The 13,160-nt window shown below is 49.7% G+C and overlaps 1 protein-coding gene across 1 annotated transcript in view; it reads right to left on the bottom strand.

The window, feature by feature from the left end:
* Window positions 1–5,075: 5,075 nt before the first annotated feature.
* WNK2 (WNK lysine deficient protein kinase 2) overlaps window positions 5,076–13,160 on the bottom strand; it is a 67,053-nt gene continuing 58,968 nt past the window's right edge. The window contains exons 14-15 of the mRNA XM_057305549.1: window positions 7,590–7,695; window positions 5,076–5,279 (exon numbers count right to left, since the gene is read on the bottom strand). Coding sequence (XP_057161532.1) covers window positions 5,254–5,279; window positions 7,590–7,695 — 132 coding nt within the window. The 3' untranslated portion in view covers window positions 5,076–5,253. The remainder of the gene's footprint in view (window positions 5,280–7,589; window positions 7,696–13,160) is intronic.

Genomic DNA, 13,160 nt, shown 5'->3' with positions numbered 1-13,160 from the left:
TTTGAGATTTTTCTTGCTTCTTGCGGTGGGCCTGTAGTGCTCTAGACTTCCCTCTTGGAACGGTTTTTGCCGCATCCCAGTGATTCTGGACCGTTGTATTTTCATTTTCATTTGTCTCCATGTACTTTTTGATTTTCTCTTTGATTTCTTGGTGACCCATTCATTCATTGTTTAGTAGCATGTTATTTAGTCTCTACATATTTGTGTTCTTTCCAGATTTTTTACTTCTGGTTGATTTCTACTTTCATACTGTTGTAGTCAAAAGAGATTCATGGCATGACTTTATTAGTCTTTTTTAATTTGTTGAGACTTGTTTTGTGGCCTAATGCGTGATCTGTTCTGGAGAATGCTCCGTGTGCACTTGGAAAGAAAGTGTATGTGGCTGTTTGGGGATGGAGTGTTCTGAATATATCTGTTAGATCCATCTGGTCCAGCGTGTCATTCAAAGCCACTGATTCCTTGTTTATTTTCCATGTGGATGATGTTAGTAGGGTGCTAAAGTCCAGCCAGACCAGATGTCTGCTCCTAGACCAGAGCTGGACTGTTGTGTGTGGTTGTTGTCCCCTCTCCCTGGGCAGGAGTCACTTTGCAGTGATGTTGGCTCCTGTCAGTGCTGCTTGCACACTGCCAGGCTTGTGGTGCTGCTTTGGGTGGGTTCCGGCCGGGTGTGTACTGGAAGGGCAGGTCCACAGGAGAATGCAGGGATAGTGCGCATGGTGCTCTCTGGCTCTACCAGAGCTGATCTCACTGATTTTTAAATTTCCAGGTATTAAGCCCCACTGATTGTAAGAACTCATGAAGTTTGTCCCCCTTCTAAGCCAGTGTGGTGGAGATTCATCTTCCTCGTGCAGGTTCCCCATGCCTGGGGTGCCTGGTGTAGGACCTGCTCCTCTCCCCTCCCAAGGCATCCCTCCATCCTGTGGACAGTTTTGTGGGTCTTTGTGGCTCCTGACCACATCTCTGCCCTTCCTACCCCCTTCATTGTGGCCTCTTCTCTGCGTTTAGCTGTGGAGAGTCTATTCTGCCAGTCTTCAGGTCATTTTCTGGGTTATTGGTGCTGATGTGGGTGTTCCCTAGGTGTGATCCTCCTCTGCCATCTTCTTTGAGAGTCTGGCTTGGGGTTTTGGTGGTGGTTAGGGGAGGGTCGGGATGAGGGCTTCCACTCGTGCTGTGCATTTCCCATGGCTCCAAGGGAGGGAACACCTGAGCTTCTCATCTGCTGTCCAGATGTGCCCAGAAGGGGAAGGAGGAGGATAGGGCTTAAAAGTTGTCAGTCATATGCCAACCATGGGGTCACACTTTATAACAGTGTTTTTTATTCTCTCACTTGAGAGAGGGATGTGAAATACCGACTGTGGTTGTGAATTTGTCTGTTTCTCCTTGTAGTGGTGTTTTCCTCATATATTTGGAAACTCTGTTATCGGGAGCATAAATGTTTTGAATTGTATGTTTCTTGATGAGTTGACCCCTTTTTATTATGAAATGATAATTTTTGTCCTCCTAATAAGCTTTGCTCTGAAATTTGCATTGTTGGACATTAATAGTCATTCCATTGATTGATGTTAGGATGGTATATTTTGGTCAATCCCTTTATCTTAGCTCTGTGCCTTTATATTTAAATAGGTTTGTTGTGTGCAACATTGTAGTTGGTTTTTTTAAATGCAGTCTGACAATGTTTTTTTATTAAAGCGATCAGACCACTTACATACCATTATAAATTGTGTCTATAGATATAGTTAGGGTTAGGCATCTCGCAATATGACTTTTATTTATCTCATCTGTTTTTTGTTTCCCTTTTCCTCTCTTCTGTGGTTCTGTGTGTTTGAGTTCTAAACCAAGAGCTTTGTGTGGTCCTCAGTGTTGTTGTGACCAGCCCTACACAGCTGGTCTTGCGTGTTCACCACTGACCATTGTCGTCCTGTCCGTGATGCTGATGCTTTAGGGTCGGGGAGGGATACTCAGCCCCATCTCCGCCATGAGTTCATGTGGGACCCAGCAAAGGGAGCAGTGAGTGATTCCTTTCAGTTTTCTGCCAGAAATAGGTCTTGACCCCCTACTCTTCCTCCTGTGCGTATGCGCACCAATTTGGTATTTATTTAGTTTTAAAATGTGTGCACAAGTAGAGACAAGTATAGTTTCCGTTGTAGAAATGGATTGTGTATCAAAACAATTTAATAAGCCATGTGTCCCCAATGAATGTTTATGTTTTCTATATTCATATATTGATGGCCTAACTCCTGGTTGGGTGCACTGGGGATAGGGCCTTTATGGAAGTAACTAAGGTCCAAAGCAGCCTTATGGGTGGGGCCCTGATCTGACAGGACTAATGCCCTCATTAGAAGGAGAGAGCAGAGCTTACGCACTCTTCCCACATGTACACAGAGAGGACAGGTGAACACAGAGCAACAGGGCAGACGCATACACACCAAGAGAAGAGGACTCAGGAGAAAACAGCCCTGCCCACACCTGATCTTAGACTCCAGCCTCCAGAACTGGGGGAAATGTATGTATTTTGTTTAAGCTGCCCCATCTGGTATTCTGGGATGGCAGCCTGAGACACATTGTTTCCCCTCAAAAAACCTAATAAATCAAGGCTGGGCTCCTAGGCTAGACTACAGAATTATTTATGACCTAGAAACGTAGAGCTAGAATGGCATAGCTGGGGTGCTCAGAACCCCAGGTGATGCTTTCTTTTGTTTTACTGGGTTTTCCCAGGTCACAGAGAACCAACCAGCCCTTAAATAAGGTGCGCATTTCAGAACTTAAGCTCTTTGACTCGGAGCGGAAGCACACAGACCATGGCAGGCGCTGCAGGGGAGCAGGCTGGGGGAGCTCTCGAGGGTAGCATGAGCATTGGGAGCAGAGTCTGCAGCTGAGCATCTGGCCCCGTGGGAAGAGCTTGGGTGAACCCAGACGGTGGCGCCATCCCCGTCCTGGGAGACCCAGCGGCTCTGTGAAGGCAGCAGGCGCTGGGCAGGTCCCCTCCAGTCCAGAAACCCTGGAAGGAGCGATGAGCAGCCACAGCCACAGCTTCTGCCCAAGGGAGGGTGTGTGGCTTTCGGCCTCAGCTTACCTGTAACCACTTTGCTCCTTGAGGACTGTTCTGGGACACGCCTGAGTTCTCCCTTGAGAGGCTCGAAGCCACATGTGACAAGTGAGGTGCATACGTAGGATCCCCTCGTGGGGTCTGGTGAGCAGTTCCCACCAGCTTCGTGACGGAACTCTGTGCGGGGAGATCCTGAGGGCTTGAGAGGGCCAGAGAGGAGTCATGGAACACAGGAGAATGAGGGGCGCTTGGGAGGGTGGGCAGTAGCGGGGGGGAGGGGGCAGAGGTGCCCAGGCAAAGAGATGCCACACCCAAAGCAGGGGCACATCTGGGGGGGGAGGCCAGCATAAAGGGAATCTTAGACTCTGAGATGGGGGATTGGGGCTTACCCTGGGGGTTCCCAAGACCTGCTGGGTGTGCAGGGCCCCCGTGGGGTGGCAGCTTGCCCATGGCTGTCACCAGCCTTTATCACTCCACCTGTGCTGAGCAACATGGCAATTGAGAGCTGCTTCTAGAGAGCAGCCCCCCTTTGCAGGGAGGACCCTGCTGCTCCCAGAGTGGGAGTAGGGCAGATATGCTTCTCGCGGTCCCAGGAAGTAGGGGGTGCAGATTAGGGGAAGTGGATAAGCCCTCACCTGAGCTGTGGCTGAACAGGTATTCCATCCCCAAGTCTCTCTGACCCAAAACCATCCCCCACAGGAGAGGAATCTGGGTGCTGTCTACTCAGAGTCTGAAGGAACCCTCGGGCCCCCCAGGTCCTTGTGTCCAAGCACTGTTGGGATTGTCTGCGAGCCGCTGCTGGGCCTCCAGCCTTCTGCCCTCGTTCTGTTTACCATTAGCACCTACACTATTACTTGCTTAAAAGGATGAAAAGGTAAATTGTGCGTTATTACCGCCAGTAGAAAACTAGGAGCAGCCACAGATGGGGACAAAGAGAACACGAGGAAAACACAGGCTGTCGTTCTGTCTGGCTGCACGCTTGCCTGCTCTGCTCCATCGCAGAGAGAGCAGGGACTGAGGCCCAGACGCCCGCTAGGGCAGGGCGCATCCGACGTGAGCATGCAGAGCTGCAGAGTTGGGGTCGACAGTCCTCACGAGTGTCCCCAAACTGCATTTGCACGTCCCTTGCGAAGCCCGTGCTGCTCTGCTTTCATCAAGTTGGACAGGCGTTGAGACTGAGGCTGGCATTTTGTCACGATGAACATAGATTACCTGTGACAACTGCTTGTCCTCTGCAGCGGCCGGGGCTGTGGCGGTGGCGTGCCCCAGGGGCCGCTGGCCCTGCCCTACGTTCACCACTGAAGGGAGCGCTAAGTTCCAGTCCAAGATGAAGGACAACAAAGCTCTAATTTCTCATCCCGATGAGCGGAACCCCTGAGCTGGGCTCTGGTGCGAGCCCCACCCCCCAGGCCAGGCCGCACTGCGGTTCTGCCACCGCGTGTCTCTCTGTGAGGCTGCTTGCAGGTTCCCTAGTTCTCTTGTGGGGGTGCAGCCCTGCCCTGCCATCCACCATAGCCACAGGTCTTAGGCCGCTGTGTGACACCCACCTGATGCCCAGAGCATGGGTGTCAAGCTTCAGAGACACAGAGCAGGGGAGCCCCCAGGTCAGCAAAATGCACGGAGCGGTGTGCACCGAGGGCCAAATGTGGACAGGTGGAGGGCCGTCACTGCAGATAGGCACTTCTGCTTGGCCTCCCAGGGGCTGGTACCACCAGAGACCAGGGGCTGCCCTGGTGTGATGGGGAGGGTGCCTGAAAACGGTCCTTGGCCTTGGCTCCTTCTGAGCAAGGCGGGATGTCATCACCTGTCCGGCCTGTCCTGGCTGGTGTCCCAGCCTGAGGACCCTGGGCTAACAGGTGCACCTAAAGCACCATGTTAACACACAAGTTCCCCACCACACCAGGAACCCCTCAGCCAAGGGTGCTCCCAGACCTTGTCCTGCTGCATGGTCCAGGGGATTCTCCAACACCCTTCACTCGCTTCCTACTCTCTGAGGCCACCAGACAGGACAGAGCTTGAAAAACCAAAGTCCCCTTTCCCCCAAAATATTCTTTATTCTTGCATTATGTTTGTGTTTCCAGTTGTGAATAAAAAATGCTTAGAAAGTGGTTACAAAACAGCGTGAACTGGACACGAGGCGTGGACTCGCCTTCTCCATGTGTGACGACACGGGGCCTGGCGTCGGGGTCGGGCTGGCCTGCCTGGGCTCAGTCGGGCTTCTCACTCTCAGAATCTAGAAAACAAAACCGCCACAGCTCATTACAGGCCCAGCTCGGTCACACAAGGCCCTGGAAGGTGGAACAGCATTGCCAGCACAGGTACACTCCTTGGGGAGCTAGGTGGCCTGTGACCCTCTCACTGTGCAGGCAGACTTCTGCCATTGGGCCAGCTGCTGCATGGAGCCGCTGCCCGGGACCAGACAGGGCCTCCCAGCACGTGTGCAGTGTCAAGCTCCTTGGGTACAGCGAGAGAAGCAGCAGCCCTGAGATGCCCCCACTCTGCCCGGGTCTTAGATGAAGCACCAGATGGGGCCATGGGGTCTGCACTGGTTCTGAAAAGGGGGTTGGGCTTTGTGCGAGTCAGCAACGTCGACGGGGTCAGAGTCACCGTTTAGTTGCCCTGAGATTCACACCCTCCATGGGGTAGAGCCCACTGTAGGTCTAAATGCAGTTCAAGTCCAGAGTGGCAGGAAGCCGAGCAAACAAACAGGCCCGGAGGCAGCAGAGCTGGGTCCTCAGATCCCAGGCCACACCTGGTGAACACCGTGTGCAGAAGATGGGGGGGGGGGTTTCCACTAACACCCCCCTTTCATCCCGAGCCAGCTCAGCATCCACCACATGTGGCTCCTGCTGGGGACACAGCACCCACCATCCCACCCACGGGAGGTGTGGAGCTGAGTGTAAGGCTGCGCCCAGGACGGCCTAGGAGCCTGGCTGGTTCAGCTTTTACATGGGCAGAGGGTAAGGAAAAGATGTTGTTCCACACTGTTTTCAAGCAAAAATGTTTATTTTTCTCCTTCATATATATATACAATCTCTTGGGGATTCTGTGCCACTGACCATACATGTATGAAGACAGAACCCCAGATCTCACCTCTGGTGCAGCGGGGAGGTGGGGAGAGCAGGAGAAGGCGGCTTCCACCACCCTCAGGAACCAGGTGCACGAAATTCTCCACCAAAGGACCAAGGGCACGTTACAGAGAACAGAAATCTCTTACTACACCATCGTGCCCTGGCAGAAGACTGCATAATCACCTAGAAAACTCAATTCTAACTGAATTGATGGAATAATACACTTAAAATCATTTAGTCAGTTCTAGTGAGGTCCCGAAGTACAGCAGAACTATACAGTTCACAGCTAGGCAGCCCAAGGCACCTGCCTTCTGATGGGAAATGGGAAACATCTTGGCCACGAGGAGCAAGGACTTCAGCTCCCACCTGGGGCGGTTTGGTGCCCATCTGGGATGAGTCCCACTAAAATCTGCAGGGGAGGGGTCCTTCCAGCCCGGGCAGGGCAACCTGCATGCACACAGCAGAGTGAGACCCAGGCCTCTGTGGAAATGATGGAAAAGGAAGGAGAGCTCGCAGGAGGGTCAGCAGAACCTCAGAGCTGAGGGGGCCATGCAGTCTCTGCAGGATGGTGGCCTGCCTGTGCCCCACAGGCTTTGGGTCAAGAGGGCGTGTTTGCTCATCTAGCACTATTCCAGCAGGTTCTGCACAGCCAAACACAGCTGCTGATGTTCCTTACGAAGACCTGCTGTGGCCTGCAACACGCTGTCCCGGGAAGCACACATCCCCAGGGAGCTTGCCGGCAGCACCCAGAGCACTGCCGCTGGGGGTGGGGGTGTCTGTCTGCTATCAGGAACTGGAGAAGCCCAGAGAGACCTCATTTACAACAGAACTCTAAAGTCAGGCTTTAGCTTCATAGCTTTGCAACTTAAAATGGGCCAGATAGCAGCACACAAGCCAATTATCGAAATGAAATACAATTTTTTCAACATACGATTTTTTTTAACATTTCTTTCCATCAGGGAACAGAAAAGCTGGAATTCAAGGCACTGGACTTCGGCAGGGTGATTACAACGTTCTAACCATCGGTTCAAGTACAGGAAGTGGGTGCAAAGGCTGCAAGTGTAGACCATGGAAACCTAAGAGGGAGCAGGGTCTGCAGCAGTGAAGGAAGCAAGCATTGCTGCCCGCGCATTGGCCCCCTTGCCAGGCACCCACGGGCAGGCGGGGCGGGACTCGGAGGCCAAGCCACAACCTGGCTCCCCCGGACTGCTCAGTTCCACGCATTCCAGCGGACCAGTGGTAAGAGAGCTATGTGATTCGCAGTCTAGGGCCAGGTGCGCTGACCACAGGCGGCCGCAAGAACACAGGCAGTGCGGGCACGCCTGCTGCACCCAAGCCTAGCCTGGGGGCGGGGCTCTGGCTGCCCACCTGGGCCGCCCAGGGACCCCAGGACACTGGAGGTGGGAACAGGATTTTGTACTGGCCCAGAGGCCGGGTGCAGGGTGGGGCTGGTAGGCCGGAAAGGGCAGTACCTGGCATGGGCAGGACTGGGGTGGTTCCAGGAATGGCCGCGGTGGCTAGAGGGCTGGGTGCTGGGGCCAGACATGGTGTCCCCACTGCTGCTCGAGGGGCGTTCATCTACAAGACAAGAAGAGGAAGGCGCATGTGGCTGCCAACAGCTGGCCTCCCCAGGGATCCCCACAGATGCTTTATCCTCAGCAGGACCTGCCATGGGATGCCTTCTAATGGCTGATACCAGAGTGACAGCATGGGGCCAAGAAGCAGCCAGTGCCCTCCCTGTCTCCCCAGAGCTGCAGCCTGGCTACCCCATGGCCTGGCTATCCCTGGGCCAAAGTAGACACTGCAGGGCCTGACCCTGGTGGGCTGAGGAACTGCACGCCCCACCCCAGGGCTTCCTGTTTGGTCAAGGCCTTTATGGAAGGACCAGAGCCCAGGAGCCCATGGCAGCACAAGCCCTCCACTCTCCACACCCCAAAGGGAGAAGCAGCACAAGAAAGGGAGAGTGAAGATGGTTGGTGAGACCAACATGACCGTGATACAGAAAACTGAGGCCACAGAGATTACAGACCAATAGCTGTCAATGCCCAGAGTGCAGGCAGATCGAATACAGCAACCCTAAAAAGAGCACAGCCCAGTGGCGTCAGCCCCGGAAATTCAAGGCTGCTCTCCCCGTGGATAGCCCTGCCCCTTGCCCAATTACACCACAAGGAAGAACCCAGGTGATGCTCTCCACAGATGCAGGGAGAGCAGGTAAGAAGTTCCACACTCCTTCACAGAAGCAAGGCTGGAGGGGGCGTCCTCCATCTGGGAGCACGTCAGCGGAAGCTGCAGCCAAACCTCGGCTGCTGGAAAACGCCAAATGCACTTCATCCGTGGCTCGCCCCACTCCTAGTCCACACTGTGTGGCAAGTCCCAGCCAGGCAAGAAAAAGAGCAGAGCCACAGACTAGAAAAGAGAAAGAAAACCATCCTCATCTGCAGAGGACAGGATTGTGCTTGGAGAAAAGCTGAAAGACTATACAAACTGACTTCTCGAACAAGCAAATGTAGCACAAGGGCAGGACAGAAGACAGAGTTCTGTGTACTAGCAACGTACGATGGGGAATGAGACTTAAGAATGCAGATTATATCCACATCCCAAAATATCACTTACCTTGGGATACATTTAATAAAAGATGTGTAACACCTACAAAACTATGCTGAGAGAAAATTAAAGACACCATGAAACAGATGCCACGTTCACAGGAACACTTGGTATTGCTAATATGTCAGATTTCATCCAGTTGATCAATAGACTCAATACGATCCCAATCAAAATTTGTTGGAAAGAGGCTTCTAAAATGTATATGGAAATATTAAGGACCTAGAAAAATCAAAAAAAAATTTTTTTTTTAAGATTTGGTATAGGGGCACCTGGGTGGCTCAGTCGTTAAGCGTCTGCCTTCAGCTCAGGTCATAAGCCCAGGGTCATGATCCCACATTCCTGGGATCAAGCCCCACATTGGGCTCCCTGCTCCGTGGGGAGTCTGCTTCTCCCTCTCCCCTGCTGTGTGTTCCCTGTCTCGCTCTCTGTCAAATAAATATATCAAATCTTTATTTGAAAGAGAACACGAGAGAGAGCACAAGCAGGGGGAACCACAGAAGGAGAGGGAGAAGCAGGCTCCCCGCTGAGCAGGGAGCCCGACACGGCTCAATCCCAGGACCCTGGGATCATGACCTGAGCCGAAGGCAGATGCTTAACTGATTGAATCACCCAGGTGCCCTGAAAAACCAAATTCTTGAAGAAGATTGATGTTGGAAGTTGTACCCTCCTAGATACCAAATACACTGTAAAGCTGCAGTACTTACGAGGGTGTAGTACTGTCATAAGGATGAAAGAGTAGCTCAGTGGGACACACAGTGAATTCAGAAGTGGACCTATACATACGTGACCACCTGACCAATGTCTGTGCCATTCAGTGTGGAAAGGAAGGTACTGTAACAACCAGACAGGCATACGGGGGAAAGACCACTACGTCAGACCGTACGGGTAATTTGAAGTGGCTTGCAGGCCTCAATTCAGCAGCTAAAACAATGAAGCTTCTAGGAAAAAAACACAGGAATGTGAGAATATTTGTATTTGAAAGAGGCAAAGTTTCCTAATATAGGGCAAAAAAATTATGGGATAAACTGGACCTCAACAGAATTAAAATGTCTGCCATTTCACATTCACCATTAAAAAAATGAAAGACAAGCCACAGAATGATAGAATGTATCCATGATGTGTGAAAGGATAATAATGAACTCCCATAAATCAATAATCAAGAGATAATTCAACTTTTAAAAGGTAAAGATCCCTGATCAGGCACTTTACAAAAGATGGCCAGTAAGAATGTGAAAAGGTGCTCAAAGACAAATGAAAACAATATCAGACCAATTTCTAGGCCTCCATTTCGTTTTACAGGTAAATTTTCAAATAAAACATCCCATACAACTTAAGAAGTTAAAAAGACAAGGCAACATAAAGGAAAACTAGATGAAATAGAAAACAGAAACTGTGAAAGAAAGACAAGATTGCAAATTTTGGCAAAGAGCTGGCAACTTACAAAAAAGGATATAGCAGACTTCCAGGGAAGATGGTGTAGGAGGATCCTGGGGTCACCTCAACCCAGGATACAGCTAGATAACACCCACATCAGCGTCAATAACCCAGAAAGTAACCTGAAGACTGGCGGAACAGACTCTCCGCAGCAAAGTGCAGAGAAGAGGCCACATCAAAGCAGGTAGGAAGGGTGGAGACGCAGTCGTGATCCAGACTCAGGACTGTCTGCAGGAGGGAGGGATGCCTCAGGCACAGAGAACTCAAATGAAAATCAGAGGGGCAGATTTACACCAAGTCTTACAGTCAGCAGGGCATAACAGCTGGAACTTCAAAAATCAGCCAGCCCAGCCCTGGGAGAGCCTGGGGGTGAGAGGAAAAGGATTCCTGGCCTTAAAGAGGCAGCACAACAAATGGCCGTGCTGAGACAGCATAGAAGCAACGGTCTGAAAAATGCTGGGTTATACGAGAACACTGACTTACTAATCTCATAGCCAAGTGCCGGAGGGGCAGGGATGTTCGAAAGACTTTTCCAAGAAAAAAAGAGCTTGTGGGTGCTATCTCCTTCCCTACATACAGCACCTCTGGGAACCAGGGCAACAGGAACACTCTCCACCTGTCTTGCTAAGAGCATGCCCCACCCCTGCACTCTGCTGCAGATGCCCACCTCTAAACTGGCCAGCTTCTGTACAAGTTCTGATCCCCTCCTACAGACCTGTCCTTCCAGTACACACCCGGCCGGAACCCACCCAAAGCAGCACCACAAGCCTGGCAGTGTGCAAGCAGCACTGACAGGAGCCAACATCACTCCAAAGTGACTCCTGCCCAGGGAGAGGGGACAACAACCACACACAACAGTCCAGCTCTGGTCTAGGAGCAGACATCTGGTCTGGCTGGACTTTAGCACCCTACTAACATCAATGGACAGATCATCCACACGGAAAATAAACAAGGAATCAGTGGCTTTGAATGACACGCTGGACCAGATGGATCTAACAGATATATTCAGAACACTCCATCCCCAAACAGCCACATACACTTTCTTTCCAAGTGCACACGGAGCATTCTCCAGAACAGATCACGCATTAGGCCACGAAACAAGTCTCAACAAATTAAAAAAGACTAATAAAGTCATGCCATGAATCTCTTTTGACTACAACAGTATGAAAGTAGAAATCAACCAGAAGTAAAAAATCTGGAAAGAACACAAATATGTAGAGACTAAATAACATGCTACTAAACAATGAATGAATGGGTCACCAAGAAATCAAAGAGAAAATCAAAAAGTACATGGAGACAAATGAAAATGAAAATACAACGGTCCAGAATCACTGGGATGCGGCAAAAACCGTTCCAAGAGGGAAGTCTAGAGCACTACAGGCCCACCGCAAGAAGCAAGAAAAATCTCAAACAACCTAACGTTACACCTAAAGGAGCTAGAAAAAGAAGAACAAACAAAACCCCAAACCACTAGAAGGAAGGAAATAATAAAGATTAGAGCAGAAATAAATGAAAACTAAAAAAAAACCCAATAGGACAGATCAATAAAACCAGGAGCTTGTTCCTTGAAAGACCAACAAATCGATAAACCTTCGGCCGGACGCATCCAGAGACAGAGACAGAAAGAGGACTCAAAAGTCAGGACTGAAAGAGGAGCAATAACAATCAACACCACGGAAATACAAAGGCTCATGTAAGAGAGTATATGAAAAATTACAGCCAACAAACTGAACAACCTAGAAGAAATGGATAAATTCCTAGAAAAATAAGTAACCTCCCAAAACCAAATCAGGAAAAAATAGAAAATCTGAACAGACTGATCACCAACAATGAAATCGCATCAATAATCAAAAAACTCCCAACAAATGAAAGTTCAGGACCGGACGGCTTCACGGGTGAATTTTACCAAACGTTTAAAGAAGAGTTAATACCTGTTCTTCTCCAACTATTCCAAAAGATAAAAGAGGAAGGGAAACTTCCAAATTCATTCTATGAGGCCAGCATTACCCGGAAACCAAAACCAGATAACACCACCACAAAGAAAGAGAACTACAGGACAGTATCTCTTAGTAACATAGATACCAAGATACTCAACAAATACTAGCACACCGAATCTAAGAATACATTAAAAAAGTTATTCGTCACAATCAAGTGGGATTTATTCCTGGGGTTGCAAGCATGGTTCAGTATGTGGAAATCACGTGATATGTCACATCAACAAAAGAATGCATAGAAACCATATGATCATTTCAATAGATACAGAAAAGGCATCTGACACAATTCAACACCCATTCATGAAAAAATTCTCGACAAAGTGGGTTTAGAGCTAACATACCTGGAGATGATAAAGGCCATATATGAAAAACCCACAGCAAACATCACGTTCAATGGGCAAAAACTGAGAGCTCTTCCCTGAGATCAGGAACAAGACAAGGCTGTCCACTCTCACCACTTTTATTCAACATAGTACTAGACGTTCTAGCCGGAGCAGTCAGAAAAGAAAGAGAAAAAGAAATACTTGAAGTACAGAAAGCAGATGTGGATGGGGTGTAGAAAACATAAAATTTTCAACTTAAAAATACACAAACTGGGGGCACCTGGGTGGCTCAGTTGGTTAAGCAGTCTACTTGATTTCAGCTCAGGTAGTGATCTCAGCCTCATAAGATCAAACCCCGTGTTGAGCTCCATGCTCATGAGGGAGTCTGCTCGAGATTCTCTTTCTCCCTCTCCTGCTGCCCCTTCCCCATCTCTCTCTCTCAAATAAATCTAAAAAAGAAATACAATAACTGAAATTTAAATCTCAATTGACAGGGTTAATAAGAGTATAGACACAGAGGATAATTTAGTGAACTAAAAGATCTGAAGAAAATAATCCAGAATAAATTATCAAGAGAGAAAAGATGAGAAAACGTGTAAGAGACCAAGGATAGAGTAAAAGACCTTATATATGGACTGCAGTCTCAGGAGGAAAATGGGGGGGGGGGGAGAGTAGGTCAGCAGTATGG

Source organism: Ursus arctos, unplaced genomic scaffold (assembly GCF_023065955.2).
Source record: "Ursus arctos isolate Adak ecotype North America unplaced genomic scaffold, UrsArc2.0 scaffold_33, whole genome shotgun sequence".
Lineage (NCBI taxonomy): Eukaryota > Metazoa > Chordata > Mammalia > Carnivora > Ursidae > Ursus > Ursus arctos.
Note: the sequence above shows the minus strand (reverse complement) of the source record. Positions and strands in the feature narration are given on the sequence as shown.